The sequence below is a fragment of the Natator depressus genome, chromosome 6 (genome assembly GCF_965152275.1).
Source record: "Natator depressus isolate rNatDep1 chromosome 6, rNatDep2.hap1, whole genome shotgun sequence".
In the NCBI taxonomy this organism is placed as follows: Eukaryota; Metazoa; Chordata; order Testudines; family Cheloniidae; genus Natator; species Natator depressus.
Window position 1 is genome coordinate 47,158,087 of NC_134239.1, and position 21,029 is coordinate 47,179,115.

Below are 21,029 nucleotides of genomic sequence, written 5' to 3' on the forward strand. Positions count from 1 at the left end.
GGTCCTCAGCTGATGTAAATCAATATAGCATCATTGAAGTCAATGGAACTACTCCAGTTTACACAAGCTGAGGTAGTAATTATTACTATTACTACTTATCTTATTGCTAAGAATTTAGAGAGAATAATACAATCAGGCACTTAACATATTGCTAGTTACCATTTTTGGATTTAAATTATTTCTTAAAGGAAATTAAAGCAAAGTGATTCACCCTTTCTTATCAAAGATGAGTGTCAGTGTGACTAGTTAAAAAGAAATTAAATATCTAAAAAGGCAGAAAAATCATCTGTTTCAAAGTTTGGCACCTGCTTTTTACTATTTATTGTAACAAAGATCCTTCATTTTCATTCAAAAGGTACAATAGCTTTCAAAATTATTTTAATTTTGAACATTAAATACTGATGGATGTAAAGTGTGAGGGCCACCATCAAGGAAAATAAGCTGTGTCATAGCAGGTCAGACCAATGGCCAACAAGTCTACTATTCTGATTTGACTCTATGCCTGACTGAAAATCAATCCATCTCCCAGTGAAGCTAACTGGAGTCTTTCCATTGACTTGAATAGGAATTGGATCAAGCTCCAGTTGTGCAATGAAGCATACAGAGGGGAGGTGGAGGAGCTGGAATCTTTCCTGCCCCCTGAAGTGATCAGTGTATGCCCTCCAGCACCTGAGTTGATTTCTCCATTTAGTTTGCATAATTATCAATATTAATATGGTCCATGAAATTATCTGGCCTCCCCTTTAAATCCAGCTATGCTGTTTGACTGTGACACATCCTCGTATGTGCAACAATAAGCACTTGCTGAGCACCCCTCCGGCACTGGTAATGTCGGCTAAGCACTGTAACCTGGTTAAACTGGCACAGCTCCAGAAGGATCCATACTCATTTTTTGGTGTGACATATAAACAGGTTCAAGCCCAGTACAAAGTAATGCAGGTTTAGGGCTTTGGTTTTCATATAGAAAGATACGGTCATGTATTTCCTTTTAATTTCCTTTAATTCTTGTATAACTGGGGTAGTTGTAGTACCCTCTGAGAAGGTCAAAGCAAATTCCTTTCTGCTAATTCTGGTCTTTCCCCTATTTGTATTCCACCGACAAACATGGTTTCCCTTCCCAGCAACTCCTATCTAATCTTTCATATCAAACTAGAATGCATCATGTTTGTTTCAGAAACAATTCATGTGAGATAGCAAAGATGTTGGGTGATGACTGTTATCAGCATAATTATAGATGTCAAGTGCCCTGGGGACAGTGCTTATTAGTTATTTGCCATTGTACAACCAGCAGAGGGAACACCAGCACTACTTTTTGTGATTCAAGTATTTGAGCTAGTGGCCCAAATTCTAATTAGCAGCACATTGCGTCCCAGTCAGATACTGATCTGAGTTACAGCACAGTAAATCGAGAGCAACTCCACTGCTCTCAGTGGCATTATGCTAGATCTACAGGGGTGTAACTGAAAACAGAATCTGACCCAGGGAATTGTAGTATCCCCTCCAAAACCTGGCTTTCTTCTTCTCTTTCCTACTCCTATTTTAAGCAAAGAAGGGGCTCAAATACAATAGCAGTGACTGAGAACAGTTTATACATGGATAGATTAGATTTTTAAAAAAAAAACCCACATTTGGATCCAGATTAGATTCTGAGTAGGCTTTTTGTTCAAATTACTCAGCCCCAGAATCACAAAAGTCACTCTAAATTTCTACTATCTTGGTTTAAAAATCACCTGTGAAGAAGTCAGAGGATTTTGTGACATTGAAACCAGAACATTGGCCTCTTAAGTTTTAGATCTGACCCAGTACCAAAACCATAGGTTTGAATCTGGAAATTTTAATTTAACATCAAAAACACAACCCCAATGAAGTTTGAAGGGGGTTGATTATTTTAGAAGGTCTCCTTTGGACCCATCTCTGATTATAAAAATTTTGAGGTATATCAGATTAATAGTGACTCTTCAAACATTGTTTATCAAAATCAACCATTGTTACTGATAAAGATTTTTTTCTATAGGGTTTCTCCAATATAATGTATAATAAGGAATCCCTAAGACTAGGAAACAGTATGAACTCCTTGCACAAATATATATTTTCTTGTTAATTAATCTACACAAGAACCCTTGGCAAGCCAAATGGTTCCAACTTTATGCAGCAAGGCTTAGTTGCAATAAACAAATGACTTAAAATCATTAGATAAATTATTTTTCCCTCTACACGTAGTCAATAACAATCACTGGCACAGATTCGACAGCAACCATTCTCCAAACGGTCCCTGGCTGACAGCAGCAAAACTAGTAACAGCAGCTTCTTTGTGTTATACTGAAATTCTCTCCCACTGAAGGGGCAAAGGGTCACTGATTGCATAGTCTTTGCTCCGTTGCACACCCTTTGCTAATGTTCAGTTCTGAGAATAACGGACTGAATGTGCCACACAGTCTTGTAACTGAAACCTCTTTTTCTTATTACATATATTAAAATACTATTTAATAAATGTAAGACACCTGTTCATTTGGATCAATGCATGTAATGTGCTGGATGAAAATCATATTAAAAAATTCTGCAGCAAAAGTATCATTTTCATTCAATACATCTTGAAAAATGACTCCTATCATTGTCACAATCTCATAATCCTTATAAAAGGATTTGCATGGTACAGCACGATTTACAATGTAATGGATTACTATTTCATAATCCTGGGGCAGGAGGAAGAAACCACAAATGTTTAAGAAAATTTTACTGCATTGCAAGCTTTTTCCAGATCCTGAAATAGGAATTGGTGATGCTGCTAGGGAGGGACAGAAGTGCACAATATCTGATAACATCACACCAGTTAGCTGGTCTTTGTTTCATCTTGGTTTCCAATCCTGTGGATATCCTTGTTCTCTAACAGCTCCACCTTCTTGTCACTCGGGATTACTGCATTGTTCACCATAGCTCTTGCTAATGTGGACACGGGCACAGAAAGTGCAGTAATAGACATCGCATGAGAGAGGCAACCCTGAATTTTTCTAGCACACCATTCTAATGGACGTGACTCTTCTCTGTCACATAAAATCAATCTTTAAAAAAAAAAGAGAGAGAGAGAGACACAGATTAAGAGGAGATGATAAATAGACAGCAAACACAGTTTCCACTCACACTTAATCACTTACGCAGGTTTAAATATAGTGCAGCGATCGAAGTTAAGTTCTTCAATTTTAACTTCTGCTTCACCCTAAAAAAACAAAATCCATGACATGTTTAAACAAGGACCCCAAAGTTACTGCTCATCATTCTAGCATGCTTAAAGTATTCTCAATACAATCTTGATAAAGATTCTTCAACTTTGACAGCAATTCAAACTTCTAGGACTTTTGTGTTATACTCCATAGGTTACTACTACTGATCTGCTTTTTTGTCTCCTAACAATTACAAAAAACCCAACAAAACAAACTGTATACACAAAATTGCACATGCAATTAGCCTATAGCAAAATATATCACTGTTACCCACTCCTCCTGTCCCCCTACCCAACTATTTTCACCCTCCACTACTACCCGTACTTCTGCGCTGCTGCTGGCAGCGGTACTGCCTTCAGAGCTGGGCAGCTGTAGATGAGTGGCTGCTGACTGAGGGCCCAGCTCTGAAGCCAGCAGCATGGAAGTAAGGGTGGCAATACCGTACCATACCTTCCTTACTTCTGCACTGCTGCTGGTGGTGGCTCAGCCTTCAGAACGGGGCTTCCAGCCTGCAGCCGCCGCTCTCAGCTGCCCAGCTCTGAAGGCAGCGCCGCCACCAGCAGCAGTGCAGAAGAAAGGTTAGCAGTACCGCAACCCCCCTACAATAACCTTGCAACCCCCCACAACTCCTTTTTGGGTCAAGACCCCTACAATTACAACACCATGAAATTTCAGATTTAAATAGCTGAAATCGTAAAATTTATTATTTTTAAAATCCTATGACTGTGAAATTGACCAAAATGGCCCTACCCATAAGGCATGTTTTCCAATCTTTTATCATTCTTGGGGCTATCCTCTGAATGCTCTCTAGTTTATTAATATCCTTCTTGAATTCTTGATACCAGAACTGGACACAGCATTCCAGTAGCAGTCACACCAGTACCAATACAGAGATAATATAACCTGTCTACTCCAAATCAATATTCCTGTGTTTAGACAGCCAAAGATTGCCTTAGCACTTTTGGCCACAGCATGACACTGGGAGTGCATGCTCAACTGATTATCCATCAAGATCCCAAAGTCTTTTCAGAGTCATTGCTTCCCTGCATAGAGTCCCCCATCCTCTAAGTATGGCCTGCAGTCATTGTTTCTATATGTATGACTTCATAATTGTCCATATTGAAATATGCATTGTTTGCTTGCAGCCAGTTTACCAACCAATCCAGGTAGTTCTAAATCAGTGACCACTCCCCCAATCTTTGTGTTACATGTCCTCTTTGTCAGTAATGATTTTATTTTTATTTTCTTCCAGGTCATTGATGAAAATGTTAAATAGCATAGGGCCAAGATCCAATCCCTCGGGGACCCCACTACAATTACATTTTAAGACCATTTTGATTTTGTATTGTTCTTGTTCTTAATCAAAATATTCTGTGGCACTACGTCAAATGCTGTACAGACCAGGAGTATAATATGTTAACACTATTACCTTTATCAACCAAATTTGTAATCCTATAACAAACATATCAAGTTTGTTTGATGACTATTTTCATAAAGCTATGTTGATTGGCATTAATTATATTACTCTCCTTTAATTCTTCATCAGTCAAGTCCTGTATCGGCCATTCCCTTAATCTGCCTGGAATTGATGGCATGCTGCAAGCCTATAGTTGCCAAAATCATCCTGCTTACCTTCTTGTGATGGGGAGATGCTCTCTCCCCATTCTCTGATGCCCCAGGAAATGCTCAGACCCACTTTCACTTTGTGTGCAGGCTGTATTTTATTCTAAACCCAAACACTCACTCAGTACAGTGCAACATCGCCATTTTAACCTTTACGTCTTTCAACACTTCTTTGCTAGGGCCCTAGGAGGAAAATAGATTGGTCAGTCACTCTCTGTCTCACTCTATATTAGAAGTTCCTTCATTCCAGTCTCAGATAGCCCTATCCTCCCTCATAACACTTCCTTCCTGTCTTTTTATCAGGTTGTTCATCTAAGGGCTAATTAGTTCCTTACCTCCTCAGCCTCACCTTCACCAATCAGCTGTTATTGGCAGAACTAACCCGAGGCTACAGTGATCAGAGTGCTGACCCAACTTGTCAGATCTCAGCACTCTGTCACACCTGTTTAAATATTAGCGTAATATTAGTTTTCTTCTAGTCCTCTGGAACTTTTCTAGTGTTCCAAGACCTACTGAAAATTAACATTAATATTATAGAAAGCTCCTCAGCCAGCTTTTTAAAGTTTTCGGATGCAAGTTATCTGGACGTACTGATTTTAAAATACCTGTAGCTAACTTCAGTAGCTGCAGTGTAACTTCTCCTGAGTTATTGTTAGAATGGAAAGTAGTTGATCATCATCATATAATATGAATAAATCATCTGGCTTTTCTCAAACACAGAATAAAAGTATTTATTCAACACTTGTGCCTTTTTTGCATTATTAACAACAATTCTACCATTTCCAGCTAGAAATAGACAAATACCATTGGTAGGATTTCCTTTATTCCTAGTATACTTTTTAGAAGAGTCCTTCTTCTCCTTAATTCTGCTGTTCAGAGATTTCTCCTTGTGTCCTTTTGTTTCCCTTATCAATTTTCTGTAATTCCTAATTTATATTCACTATCAACTTCCCCTTTTTTTCTATTTGTTTTTATATAAGTATATATAGACTTGGCAGAATTTGTTTTTGTTTCTTTTGTAATTTTGATGGGTAATTTCAAGATTTATTTTTAAGCTTTTTAAAACTTTTATTTAAATTTTCAGTGTGCAGAATTATGGGTTTTAAGCATTTCTTCCCTATTTTTATTTATTTAAATTTTCACAGTTGCAGGAAATTATGGGGGGGGGAGTGTTAGATAATAATTAAAGGACATTAGACACAGATTCAAAAAGGTAAAGCTTTATAACCCGTTAAAAGAGAAACTGCAAATATTATGTGTAAAAATTTTAGCCTTAAATCAAACTCTAATAAGTTCTCAAGCAACATTTTTCTTACTTTGCTTTTCTGTAATTTTCTATTATTGATGGAAATACTTTTTCATTGTTGTGTGTGTTGATGTTTATCAACATTTACCAATAAAAATCTAATCTTTCCAAGCGATATATTATAGCTTCTTTCACTTTCCCGGCTGGTTTTTTTTGTTTGTTTGTTTTTTAAACCATTGTAGTCTTTTTGGATTTTGGCTTTTTGGGCATCTAGTAAAATATTCTTATACTGTTCCCAATTATCATTCAAATTTTCCTGTTTAAATTCTCTCTTAGCTGATTTGGCTTATAATTGCTTTCAGCTTTGTGAAATTGGCCCTTTTAAAACAGCAAGTATATATATATTTCTTGTTTGGAATCTGTTCTGTTTGCACAAAATAAATGTAATCAAATTGCAATCACGTAATTAACCTGTGGCGCTCATTGCTACAACATACAACTGAAAAGTAATAATTTAGTAAGATTCAAGAAAGGATTCGACATTTCTATGAAAAATTAGAACATCCACAACTACGTTATACAGGATAAAAGTGTATACAAAATTTAAACGCTCTCATGCTTCAGGGTATAAGCCAACCACTAATAGACCTAAATTAGTAAGAATTTCTCCACTGGGCAAGTTACTCCATAATTGTCTATTAAGGGATTTCCTTCATCTTCCTCTGAAGCATCTAGTATTGGCTAGTGCTGGAGATGAGATACTGTATTAGATGGATTACTTGTTAGATCAGGTATGGTAATTCCTATGTTCTTATGCCTGAGCTCCTCTGTGGGAAAGCTTGGGGAGGGACCTATCGACAGTTTTCAGTCTCTGAAGATCTCAGTTACATAGCATTTTTCATTCAGAGATCCAGGTACCTCACAAAGATGAGCAACTATAACTATGCCCATTTTACAGACTGCAGAACAGAGAGGTTAACTGATGTGCCAAGGAAATACAGGTAATCAATCAATGGCAGAGCTCGGAGTAACACCCAGATCTCTTGACTCCCGCTCGTGTACCGTACAGGTATGAACCATGGTTGTTATAAAAAAAACCAAACAAAATTATCTTCCTTTTTGTTAACACTTGTGAGAAGGGAGAGTAGGATTTCTATAACTTTTGGAAGAAGAATGTGGTAGATTGGAATTAATACGTCAATCATTCATATTTTACATAGGATCAATTTAATGAATAGAAAAAATTATAAAAATTTTATGAGCCTTGTCTCTGTAACCTCAGATGTAAGGCAGACAATAACCTGTTTTCAAGGTTAGCACATTCATTCAGGGACAGAAAACATCTCCTGATTACAATCATCGATCATTATCTGTATACACCTTTAGGCAAACTAACTTTTAAAAGCACATGGGAAAAACAAAGTGAGTGATTTTGGAAAAAAAAATTCAATGGACATGAGATAGACAGTAATATCCAGTGTGCAGAAATACTTGGTACACCACTTTGAGTGGGTGCATTTGACCAGGACATGGGTGGTCAGGCCCAATGGTCAGAGCAGGAGTCAGTAGCCAGGAATTGGAGCCAAGGGTCAGAGCTGAAGTCAGGCAAGTCTGGGAACAAACAGAAGCTACCACAGTTGTGGGCAGATGCTTGGAGCAGCCACTGAATTGCAGCTGCCACTGGGCTTAAGAGCCAGTCAGCTGATCCTTCCAGCTGATCAGGTGGCAAAGCCAGTCAGGCCACCTACTGCAGCTACACTTCTTAGGTAGCCCAGAAAGTGGCTCTGCTCTGGTTCTTGACTGGGTGATGTGATAAGCACAAAAACCTCAAGTTTCAGAGTAGCAGCCGTGTTAGTCTGTATTCGCAAAAAGAAAAGGAGGACTTGTGGCACCTTAGAGACTAACCAATTTATTTGAGCATAAGCTTTCGTGAGCTACAGCTCACTGCATCCAATGAAGTGAGCTGTAGCTCACGAAAGCTTATGCTCAAATAAATTGGTTAGTCTCTAAGGTGCCACAAGTACTCCTTTTCTTTTTGCAAAAACCTCAAAGAAACTGAAAATTACAATAGGGCTGTGAGGATGGAGAGACTATCTGAGGAGAGAGGCTTCTTGCTGACAGGTTGCTCAGGAAGAGAGACAGAAGGTATGGGGACATTAACACTAGAGGATGCATTTTTCAAAAATGTAAGATGTTGCTCGTTATAATTATGCCCACCTCGCTAAACTCTTACTGAGTATAAGACCAGATATGATCTGTCGACCCATCACTTTAATAAGGTTTTCTCTCTTGCTTTTGATTAAAACTTAAGTATTTAGTCTTTGTCTGCACAGGGGGTTTTCTCCAGTTACAGCCATTGGTGACGAGCACTGGGTCCCACCTAGTTGCGCCAGCGGAACTGGCCTCAGTTTCAAGCAGGGGTTGGCACCACTGGTGCAAATAGCAACATTGCCGACCTACGCAAGAGGTTTGCACCAATGCAGTTACCTCAATGGCTGTAACTGGGACAAATCCCCAGTGTAGACAGGGCTGTAGATTGTTTGAGGTCAAAATCACTGAGGCACTCAGGCACACTTGGAAGTGAAGACAGATTTCTGACTTCTTCTGAGAGAGGACATCTGAGAGAACTATATCTATCCTGGAGCAATTGAATGAGGCAACCCCTAAGAAATACTAGGCATTTAGGAAGAACTGGGATGACCTCAGGGGACTTGCACCATTACACTACCGCACGACTGAGTTTCAACTCAGTTCAAACTGAAGTAGCTGTAAGTGGTAGCATTAAAAAACATATACGGTGGTAACTTACCTGTAGGAATTAGTTCCAAAATGAACCTCTGCAAAGCAAAGTCAGCTCAAACCACTAGTAAACATGCTGGGGAACAATCCAGCATTGGTGAGGGGGATGAATAAGTAACCTTATAGGATTTTCCATTTGTAAGATGTATGATTCTGTGAAAATATATTTTGATTGAAGGAGCTGCTCTGGAGATATATTGTTATTAAGACACTCAGGAAAACAAGAGGCATGAAGACTCTCTCTCTCTCCTCTCTGAAATCCTGGCCCTTTTGAAGTCAGCGGAAGTTCTCCCATTGATGTCAATAAGACCAGTATTTAATCTTCTGTGTTTATCTTAGGCCTTGTGTCAAGGTTCCTCCCCCACTCTGAACTCTAGGGTACAGATGTGGGGACCTGCATGAAAAACCTCCTAAGCTTATCTTTACCAGCTTAGGTCAAAACTTCCCCAAGGTACAAAATATTCCACCCTTTCGTCCTTGGATTGGCCGCTACCACCACCAAACAAATACTGGTTACTGGGGAAGAGCTGTTTGGACACGTCTTTCCCCCCAAAATACTTCCCAAAACCTTGCACCCCACTTCCTGGACAAGGTTTGGTAAAAAGCCTCACCAATTTGCCTAGGTGACTACAGACCCAGACCCTTAGATCTTAAGAACAATGAACAATCCTCCCAACACTTGCACCCCCCCCTTTCCAGGGAAATGTTGGATAAAAAGCCTCACCAATTTGCATAGGTGACCACAGACCCAAACCCTTGGATCTGAGAAGAATGAAAAAGCATTCAGTTTTCTTACAAAAAGACTTTTAATAGAAATAGAAGTAAATAGAAATAAAAAAAAATCCCCCCTGTAAAGTCAGGATGGTAGATACCTTACAGGGTAATTAGATTCAAAACATAGAGAACCCCTCTAGGCAAAAACCTTAAGTTACAAAAAAGATACACAGACAGAAATAGTTATTCTATTCAGCACAATTCTTTTCTCAGCCATTTAAAGAAATCATAATCTAACACGTACCTAGCTAGATTACTTACTAAAAGTTCTAAGGCTTCATTCCTGGTCTATCCCCGGCAAAGACAAAATATAGACAGACACACATACCCTTTGTTTCTCTCCCTCCTCCCAGCTTTTGAAAGTATCTTGTCTCCTCATTGGTCATTTTGGTCAGGTGCCAGCGAGGTTACCTTTAGCTTCTTAACCCTTTACAGGTGAGAGGAGATTTCCTCTGGCCAGGAGGGATTTTAAAGGGGTTTACCCTTCCCTTTATATTTATGACACCTTGTCTTCACACACACAAAAAGTTCTTAACTTGAGTTAGCTAACTGGAATTAATTAACTCAAGGTAAAATCTGAGTGCTGACAAGGCAGGTTGTAGTTTTTACATGAGTTAACAGGTTGAACTTCAGATAAAACAGATAGGGCCAGATTTTCAAGGGAGCTCAGTACCCACTGTTGGGGCCAGACTTTCTTTTTGAAAACCTGACCATAAATGTCAGAATGGGAGCTAGTAGGCACTGTGTACTTTGTTTAGGTGCATAAATGGGAGCTGAGATATTTTAAAAATCTGATCCAAACTGTGGGTGCTGAGCACTTGAAAACGTGGCCCCACTGGGCCAATTCTGTCCTCTGTTACACAGGTGTAACTCTTCTGGAAGGCAGTGGGAATTTTATTCACATAAGAGGACAGAACTGAATCCTGAGAAGCCCTAGATAGCAACAATGTAGTTGAATTGTAAAAAATCATAGAAATTAGAAATGAAAAAGAACTTGGGCCAAATGTTCAAAGATATTTAGGCACCTAACCAGGTTCGGCACCTAGGGTGGATTACAAAGGTTTTTAGGCACCTAACTGACATTGAAATCAATGGGAGTTAGGTGCATAGATACCTATGTGAATCCCATCCCTAGTGGGATTTTCAGAAGCACCTATCCGCAACTTTAGGCATCTAAATACCTTGAAAATCTGGCCCTTTATCTAGTCCATCCATCTGCCAGTGCAGGATTATCTCTGATAGTAAATTTTCTAGTGGTTTTTTTTTTCAATCTAGTTTTAAATTTCTCAAATCACTCGAACTGTCTAAGAATCTTCTCCAATTTTTCTTTGCTTAGTTTTATTCCTGGTTAACCTCCCCCTCTTTTTGGATAACTGCTTAAACAATTCACTGGGAAATTTTGACTTTACACACTTAAGCCGTACAGAAATTTCTCCAGATTATTATTATAAGATTTAGACCAACCTTGATTTTTAAAATAAAAAAAATACTGTGCTTATCAGCTCCATTGCTAGATACCAAGAGGAAGTGTTTACAACCACCAGCTTTTGCCGACTCTGCTGACATGCAAACATAATCTTGATCAACGCAAACAAATCCATCCTAGGATAAAAAATTATTTGGATTAGAGCCAGGTCAGAAGAATCCACAGAAGAGGGAAAGTGTGTGGGGTGGGGGAAAGCAAAACTATAAGTGGGATAAAATCCAGTGATTCTCCGTTTTCTTCCAGATATCTTTCATTTTTCAAACAAAGACTGAAGGGAAATTCCATGGTACTTCATTTTAGAAAAGCATTTCATACTTAACTAAGCTAAGGATGGGTAAATGGTTTCTAACCATTAGAAGAATGAGGTTCTGGAACATCCTCCCAACAGGTGTAGGGGCGGAGGGGAGGGGGCAACTACGTAGTTTTAAGATCGCTCTTAATAAATTTATTACCAAGAGGTTGCCCGCAATAGCAGGGGTCTGGATTTGATGACTCAAGAGCTCCCTTCCAATCCTATTTAAATCAGTAATTCAAAGGTTGGTTGTCTTATTTCTGCAGTTGAGCAGAATCTTGGTAAAGCACACTTTTGTAGACGCCAGATTCCTTCATTAACAGCCCAATCTTGAAAGATCCTGAGTGCATCCTGAGAAATACGGAGTGCCCTAAATTCCTACTGAAGTAACATCATAGGGTCTACTCCTGCAAACACAAGTTGGCTGTATCTGTCCCCAATGTAGAATTTAAAAGCACATAAAAAACAAAAAGTAACCAAATATTTAAGTTATTTAACCCACGGTTAAGTAAATTCCTAAATGTTATCTTTGTTTAATTAGAAGATTTTAAAAGCAGATAAACAAGGCATCTACAAGTCATTCACCAGTTAGGAGAAAAGAGAAACTGCCTCAGAACATTACATAGTAGCATTAGGATATTTCTTAGATTTCTGGGTATGCTTTCAGTGTCTTGTTTTGTAAATGTGACAAAACCTCAGCCCTTCAGACTAAATGGAGATTTTTGCCTTACAAAACTAATAAAAAATAGAAGCTTCCCTCAATAAAACTGCAAATGCTGCTGATAAATATTAATTCTAACTTTTTCTTTGAAAGGGTTTGGGGTATTTCGAGTAGTAGCCGTCTGCTTTAAATCTCTCATTCTTTGTATCAGCTTCTTAAAAAAAATTAGCCAATCAAAAGTCCCTAGACCAACGCTGTCTCTCTCAGTTAATCCAAGGCCAGTAAAGGGATAATTTGATTAAACTGAGACCCTAATTTATTTAGCTTTAGTTCTGGATCAACCTCTCCTTAATAGAGTGCTGTCGTCTCCAATTGTTTGATGAAAATTAAAGTGACATAAATACCATGGGACTTTTTCAATCTGATTAGTCAGCTAACTTGCATCAATACTACCCCAGCCATCAGACGCTGGCGTCCTTCCTTTCACAAGCCTTACTAACAACTGACAAGTTCTCCTTGAAGAACTGGCACCCACGCTGCCACTCAGACCCCCACACTTAACCCATCATCTCTCCTCAATGGGTCCTGTTTGACAAGGTGCCCACACCTTTTTCCACTGCTGTTCCCCAGACAAAGCTAAATATTGTTTTATTAGCAATCAATAGCCTGTTAATCCCAAATGATTTCACAAATCCACTGAGTTCTCAAACTGATTATAAACATTCATTTTTCTAAGCTGCTAAATTCAGATGGGTTTTCTCCTCTCCTCCCTCCACCTCCAACATGTGGCATTTTAATTAAGAGCAAAACCTCAACAGCCAAAAACGCCTGTTGTCTTTAATGTTGCATTTAACTGGCTATCAATTTTCAAAGACTTAACATACACTTTATATATGATCAAATCTTTGGCACAATAAGCTCCATAGATTTAGGATCTCCATGAAGATTTCTACTGGATCCTCTACTTTCTAATCTTCCATTTAAAACCAAATGGTAATAGTAAAGTTCCTACACCTTTCTTTTGCCTTCCCTGCCCCATACAATAGTGCATTCTTGTTGAGTCTACAGCCAGGCAGAATGAAACAGCCACAGCAAAAAAACAAACTTCTAGTTACAGTATAATAAATGGCAACACAGTTAACTAACTGCTGAATCACATACTCCATGTTCAACAATTGGAAAGCCTGGTACATTCTGATGGCCCATTTGTTTGTATAATGGTCATGAACATTTCTTCTTTGAAGTCAGAAGAGGATGAGCCAGGGTGGCATTATGAACATGCTATCTATTGACTAATTCAGCCTCGCCCACCCATAAAATCTACTTTCTTCACCTTACCACAATGATGTTGATGACTAAGGGCATGTCTTCACTAGCAACGTTAAAGTGCTGCTCTCCCAGCGCTATAAAAAAAACCCATCTCCATGAGGGGAATAGCTACCAGCGCTGGGAGCACGGCTCCCCGCATTGTTGCACTGTCTATACTGGCACTTTACAGCCCTGAAACTTGCAGGGCTCAGAGGGATGTTTTTTTCACACTTCTGAGTGAGAAATTTGCAGCGCTGTAAAGTGGCAGCATAGACAAGGCCTAAGGAAAAAGCTAATGTTTACTTATCCACCAAAGTAAAGGTTACCTGCCTGAGACAAACAGGCAGGTAGAATTTTGCAAGTCTAGACTATTCTATATATGCCCCTACTTGGTTGTGTAATAAATGTATTTAAGGGAATGTCTACACTTACCTCTGGAGCAATTGATCCAGCAGGGGTTGATTTATTGCGTCTAGTGAAGACGCGATAAATCAACCGCCGAGCGCTCTCCCATCGACTCCGCTACTCCACCGGAGAGACAAGCATAGACAGAGTTGACGGGGGAGCGTCAGCAGTCCACCTACTGCAGTGAAGATACCGCAGTAAGTAGATCTAAGTACGTCCACTTCAGCTACGTTATTCACGTAGCTGAAGTTGCATAACTTAAATTGATCCCCCCCAGTGTAGATCAGACCCTAGTGTAGAACCTGCTCTCTAAGTCATCAGTTTTGGCAGAGGCTGTGCATATTGTGGACAATTCTGCATCACAAGTTACAAATGAAATATTACAGAGGTAAAGTTTCAAATAGATGATTTTGTCATGCTGAAATTTCAGCTCTGCATCTAGGCTCAGTTAACTTAACAGTATCCACTTGAAGCATAATGTTTAAAAGGTCCCCAAAGTGGATTCTTTCAAAGGAATCTTTTCCACATTCTGTATGTCTTTTATACATTTAATTCCACCCCTGCCCGACAGAACTTTCCGTACAAAAAAAATCTACCTTACCAGACAAATATCACTCACAAGAGTGAAAAAAAACATGGGCCCAGGTGGTAAAGCTTTAACTTAGAATCAGAACTAAATCCAAATTTTCCTAAATGTTGGGGTTGGGGGAAGGAGTGTTAGCTGTTCTACTAAAAAAAGAAAAGGAGTACTTGTGGCACCTTAGAGACTAACAATTTTATTAGAGCATAAGCTTTCGTGAGATACAGACTAACACGGTTCTGTTCTACTGTTTCTGCGCGGATTGAAAGAAGGGAGTGAAACAAAGGGATTCGTGCAATACTTCTGCAAAGTGAAAACTAAGCAACGTTGTGTTTTTTTGCTTACTGCTCCTCCCTTTGCTTTTGTGGTACCAAGACAACAGAATCCAACATCATGACCTTGAAATGATGCAGAATATTCATTCAGTTTTTCGAAGTCTACCACCTGTTGATTCTAAAACACAAGGATACAAAATAACATGAAAACATTAACAGATAAAGCAGTGTTAAAACTGACACCAAATATGCCAGTCATATGACTTACCACATTTTGATATGCCACTTCTTCAAAAGTCAGTTTTCTACGTCCTATGATGGTGACATTAGAAAACAATTGCTGTTTCAAAATTTCTTTTAACAACTCTTTGCCAGTTGCTCCTGATGCACCAAGGATAAAACAAGATTTATTATGATTCTTGAAGTTTTCACGAAGGTTTTGTATGTTCTCAAGCTCAGCCATTCTGTATATGAAAAAAAAAATCATACAGTTCTTTAAAAGAGTCACAATGGATTTTTTTAAACATCCTTTTGTTTAGTGGTAAAGAAGCAGACTGATTGTTTTCTGTTATATCAAATTTACTGTGTTTTTGTTTAATAGTAGAAAAGAAAGGTTTAAATGTTTTAAGGACTTTTTCATTGAACCATGTCTTCAGTCTCTCAGGACCGTTCTCAAACTGTGACAATTTGAATAAATGATTTTTTTTAAATGAAGAGTGAAGTGTTATGTCTCATTGACATACACTAGGAAACCCGTCATTGTAACAGGGAGCTGGAAAATAACTTCTTTACCTTTAATCCAAAATAAGAAATTATCCTTGAAAGTGACTGAGAATTTGGCATGTTTCATATCTCCCTAGTAAATCCCATCCCGATTGCCTATTATTCAGTATCCACCACAGGGTGGGGGTGTAGGGGTTATTTCTGGAATTCTGCTGGGAAAGGTAATAGGTATGACATAAAAGAGCTAATTATCCCTAGTCATAAATAGCACCTCTCTCTCTAATAAATAACTTGAATGCCCTCTGAGTGCAGAGCACCAAAGCCTTGGTGGAGGGGCAGGGGTATGTGCTGCTGGTATCCTGGCTGGCAGCACGAGTAGGCTCTTGGAACTATATATAATACTTCGGGGGCTGGTGATCTCTAGTTACAAAGAACAAACAATGCTGATACCTAGTTTTTATATATTGCCTTTTATTGATAGATCTCAAAGAGCTTTACAAAGGAGGTAAATATCATTACCCCCCTTTTACGGATTGGAAAGCAAAACAGGGGACTACATGTATCCTGGAATGCAGTGACAATGAAAAGGAATTAGGGGTCGTGGTAGACAACCAGTTGAACATGAATTCCCAGTGCAATGCTGTAGCTAAGAGGGCTAACCCAATCCTTTGATGTAAAAGCAGGGAGGTGGCATGGGCCCTGTATTACAGCATTAGACTGCAGCTTTGTGGGGAGTTGCTGACTCAGTTGATCTCTCTCATATTGCAAGTAAGTTGATGATGATTTTGTAGACTTGTGGTCTGTCTGTTCAATGCCTCAGACCTCCAGCCTGGTCATGGTTTCAAGTCCGCCCCTTTTAGCATACATATAAAAAGTCCAAGAACAGGGAGGTCTTCAGGATCAGATAAGAGATTCAGGGCTTCCCACTTAGTTTGGGGTCTCATGGTCCAGATTCCTGTATCTTCAGGACCTTCCATCAAACTAGGTTTCCTGCTGAGGGATAGGCTTTTATAGTTTTCCCTCTTCAGGCAGTGGTAGGGGAGTCCAGGCCCACCCTCTCTACTGAGCTCAGATGCAGAGCCCAGTGGTAGGTAGCTAAGTCCTGCACCCTCAGGTACTATGTGGCTGCCTCCCTGGATCACTTCCTACAAGCCCCCGTTCTTCCCACAGGGTAAAGTAAAGAACTGAACATAAAGATAAAGTCTCTGACCTTCAGAGTCACAGGCCCCTTCTTTGTAGGCTTGGTCACAGCAATACAGCCAGGCCTCAGGCAGCAAGAACTCGTACAGGGCTCCTTCCCAGGAGTTTAACATGTAGATCAACTCACCTCCACTGTCTGCCCTCCACTGACCCTACTCTGTTCCCCTTTTTAAGTCCCTCCTCAAGCCAATGCAGACTTTGTAGGTGTGGTTGGGCAAAGCCAACTGGGTTCAGAACAAAAAGAAAAGGAGTACTTGTGGCACCTTAGAGACTAACCAATTTATTTGAGCATAAGCTCCTTAACCCCCTCTTGTCAGAGCAGCTCCTTAACCCCCTCTTGTCAAGTGTGGGGTCTGTATACTCTATTACAAGGAACTACTAGATAGTCTAGTCTGGCCTCTTGTATATCACAGGCCACCAACACCACCCAACAGCTACACATGAAACCCAACAATCGAAACAAGTTCAAAGTATTAGAGCCCACAGGAGACTAGATTGTTATATGGCACAGGCAGAAAATAGGAGGGTTTGAGATGCCCCAGTGCTTGAGGCCCCTGCAATAGCAGGGAAATGATTCAGTAAAAAATATCCAGATAATCCTGGCAAGTGACCCACATTCATATGCTGCAGAGGAAGGTGAACTACCCTGCCCCACAAGGTCACTGCCAACTGACCTGGGGAAAGTTCTTTCCTGACCCCACATATGACAATCAGTTAGACCCTGAGACTGTGAGCAATAACCAGCCAGCCAAGCAACTGAGAGACAAAGCCCTGGCCCACCCCACCCAATTTCCCCATCTCCAGCTGTGGAAGGGGATTTAAAAAAAACACTCTCCCAGAATACCTTGGGGGAGATGGGACAATCTCTTCCTGACTTCTGCCAGTGGCCTGCTGAAACTCTGAACCATGAGCTTTAGGAACACAAGACATAAACCTGAAGTGATCCCCAGGGCTGTTGAGCCCTGCCTCCTACCATCACAAGCAACCCTGTCATACAACTGCACTAATAAATTTGTCCCACTTTTTCCAATTAACCATAGGAACAATTTACCTAGGGATGTGGTAGATTCTCTATCATTTGAAGTACTTAGATCAAGACTGGACGTCTTTCTAAAAGACATGCTATACTCAAACAGAAGTTATGGGTTTGATGCAGAAATTACTGGGTGAGGTGAGGTTGTTATGCTGAAGGTCTGACTGGATGATCATAATGGTCCCTTCTGGCCTTCTTTAAGGCCATTTCTAAGAATTAATAAATAGTCCTCCCATGGCTGTATATGGCCCAATTTTACAGAGCTGCCACATTCACAAATGTATATTATAGCAAGCCTGTGCTGCATGAGAGCTTGGAGGATACAGGTGAGATTTGGTAACAACTGCTGCCCTATAGGCACCTCAAAGTCCTCCAGATGCTGCAGAAGCAGAGTTGCTGCTATCACTACGGTGCTGGCAGCACCACTCACTGCTGAGCAGCGCATGCATATCTGCTTTACCTCATCCCCTCCATCAAACCCACTCTGAGCAATTCCCAGAGTAACCCCCCACAAGTCCACCAAATCACCATCAGCTTACTTGCAATATGAGAGAGAGAGAGAGATCAACTGAGTTAGCAACTCCCTACAAAGCTGTGTTCTTCGTAGAAGCAGGTAACTCTGAGCACTCTCACTCAGTAGACACTGATCACTCTCACCACACATTCCACAGATATGCTCCAGCCACACCCACAATGCATCTCTCACTCCCCAAACACTCCTATGTTAATGAGGTTGGGACAATCTTGCTGTAGAACCAGTCACTGTACCTTTAAACCAGTGGTGAATTTGACCACACCCAAGGAACCCTGACCAGCTCAATTAGGACAGCTATTAGATCTGCCACTGGCAAAATTAAAACACATTAGTGGGACACAGGATCTGACCCAACATATTTAGGATAGATGAGCAAATAAATCTGATAGATAAGACAGAAGATATACTTGTAATATTATCTTCCACTATCAATGATAGCTTCTTTAGAATTCAGAAATATAATATTTCTACATTTATTATGCAGTCTTTCCTATTTGTATAGGTATGCATTAATACACGTAGATTAAATCAATGTCACTTGATTTGTTGTCAGCTTGTGGACCCATACAGTTGGGTCCTACAGGGGCTGATTCAGAAGTTTTTGAAGTAAATTAAAAGTAGCAGGCTTTGGATCAAACCTATACCATTGTACTTAGAATCAGAGAGGATCAGAAATGCATGTCAGTAAATTAGGAGTTTTCATACCATCCCCCCAGGACTGTTCCAGTATTTGCCACATTTCTCAATTGCACATTTCTGCAGCAGAGTTTATTTTCACATGGATGAAGAGGGTCAAAAGTTTTAGCTACATTGTCTCTATTTAATTAAGCACACTCTAATACCCTTAATAATTCAATAGCATTCTATCATAATGGTCTAAAACACTACAGTTTATAGTATTATGTTGGTTTTTCGACTATGGAAGCAAGATTGGAATCTATTGTCATAATTTTTTTAATAAGGACAGCTACACATTTTAAATCATTTTTACTTTTAATTGTTGTACTCCTCGTTGTTTGTAATATTTGTAATACCATCTTAAAAACCAGAAACTAAATATCTTTCTAAACTACTTTGTCCTACTCTGAATTGCAAAGTACGTAGCCCCTGTTCCTATAAACATAAACTCAAATGTGGGTTTGCAGGACTGGTCCATTTTTGCCATGGAACACCACATTGTGACTGCTTTTCTTTGTTTCTTCTCTTCCAGTGAAGTAACATTCTGCATCACTGATGAACACTGCTCTGTGAATACAACCAAGCACTATCAAATTGTCATCCACTCCATTTGTGTGGGGTGTGGGGGTTAGGGAGTCTGGTGTAGTTTAGGATAAATAGGATTTGCAGAAATCAATTTTAACTGACAATCAATTCTTACTCCCACCAGGACTTGTAAGCTTGCGAATTTTAATTGTTTTTTTTAAATATAATACACTGAAAATAACTGATCATTATCTGGGTAAGCTTAATACCAAGCCAAGAATTGCAATCACTACTTACTCTGCCACAGAAACTAAAGAAGTAAACAAGTAAAACTTAGCCAGTGAGAGTGTGTTAAAGGTAACAATGATCTTATGCAAGCCATAAATTTGGTAACCAGAACTGTGTTGAAATTATGGTTGCATCGTTCTACCAACTGAAGATAGTTAAGTCCCAGGCAGACTGTGAAGACCTACGAAAGGATCTCTCAAAACTGGGTGACTGGGCAACAAAATGGCAGATGAAAGTCAATGTTGATAATGCGAAGTAATGCACATTGGAAAACATAACCCCAACTATACATATAAAATGATGGGGTCTGAATTAGATGTTACCACTGAAGAAAGAGATTTTGGAGTCATTCTGGATATTTCTCTAAAAACATCCACTAAATGTGCAGCGGCAGTCAAAAAAAGCAAACAGAATGCTGGGCATCATTAAGAAAGGGATAGATAATAAGACAGAAAATATCATATTGCCTCTATATAAATCCATGGTACGCACACATCTTGAATACTGTGTCCAGATGTGGTTGCCCCATCTCAAAAAAGATATATTGGAATTGGAAAAGGTTCAGAAAAGGGCAACTAAAATGATTGGGGGTATGGAACAGCTTCCGTATGAGGAGAGATTAATAAGACTGGGACTTTTCATCTTGGAAAAGAGACAAGTAAGAGGGGATTTGATAGAGGTCTATAAAATCATGACTGGTGTGGAGAAAGTGAATAAGGAATTGTTATTTATTCCCTTCTTATAACACAAGAACTATGGGTCACCAAATTAAATTAATAGGCAGCAGGTTTAAAACAAACAAAAGGAAGTATTTCTTCACACAATGCACAGTTAACCTGTGGAACTCTTTGCCAGAGGATGTTGTGAAGGGTTCAAAAAAAGAACTAGATAAATTCATGGAGGATAGGTCCATCAATGGCTATTAGCCAGGATGTGCAGGGATGGTGTCCCTAGCCTCTGTTTGCCAGAAGTTGGGAATAAACGACAGCAAAAGGATCACTTGATGATTACCTGTTCTGTTCATTCCCTCTGGGGCACCTGGCATTGGCCACAGTCCAAATATAGGATACTGGGCTAGATTGACCATACTGGGTCAGACCAAAGGTCCTTCTTATGTTCTTATGTACCAACTACATGCAACTTACAAAATAAAACAATACACCTTAAGTTGCATCAGAGCAGATGTACCTTTTATTCGTATTTTACAAAATTACAAATTGTTCAAGACAAGTCTATGAAAAAAGTTTCCTGTATTATTCTTATCTTGTTCCTCCTCCCACTCCCACAGGCTTGTTTATTTACCCACTTGTTACATCTTTAGATTGAAAACTGCTGGGGGCAGGGACTGTCTTTTGCTACATGTCTGTACAACACTGAGCA

General features: G+C 39.5%; 1 protein-coding gene across 1 annotated transcript; it reads right to left on the minus strand.

Moving 5' to 3' along the window:
* Positions 1 to 2,830: 2,830 nt before the first annotated feature.
* HTATIP2 (HIV-1 Tat interactive protein 2) lies at positions 2,831 to 15,130 on the minus strand. The gene is made up of 5 exons (XM_074956976.1): positions 14,936 to 15,130; positions 14,738 to 14,845; positions 11,125 to 11,262; positions 3,153 to 3,214; positions 2,831 to 3,059 (listed from the first exon to the last, which is right to left on the minus strand). The coding sequence occupies exons 1-5, from the start codon at positions 15,128 to 15,130 to the stop codon at positions 2,831 to 2,833; spliced, it is 732 nt and encodes a 243-aa protein (XP_074813077.1).
* Positions 15,131 to 21,029: the final 5,899 nt, after the last annotated feature.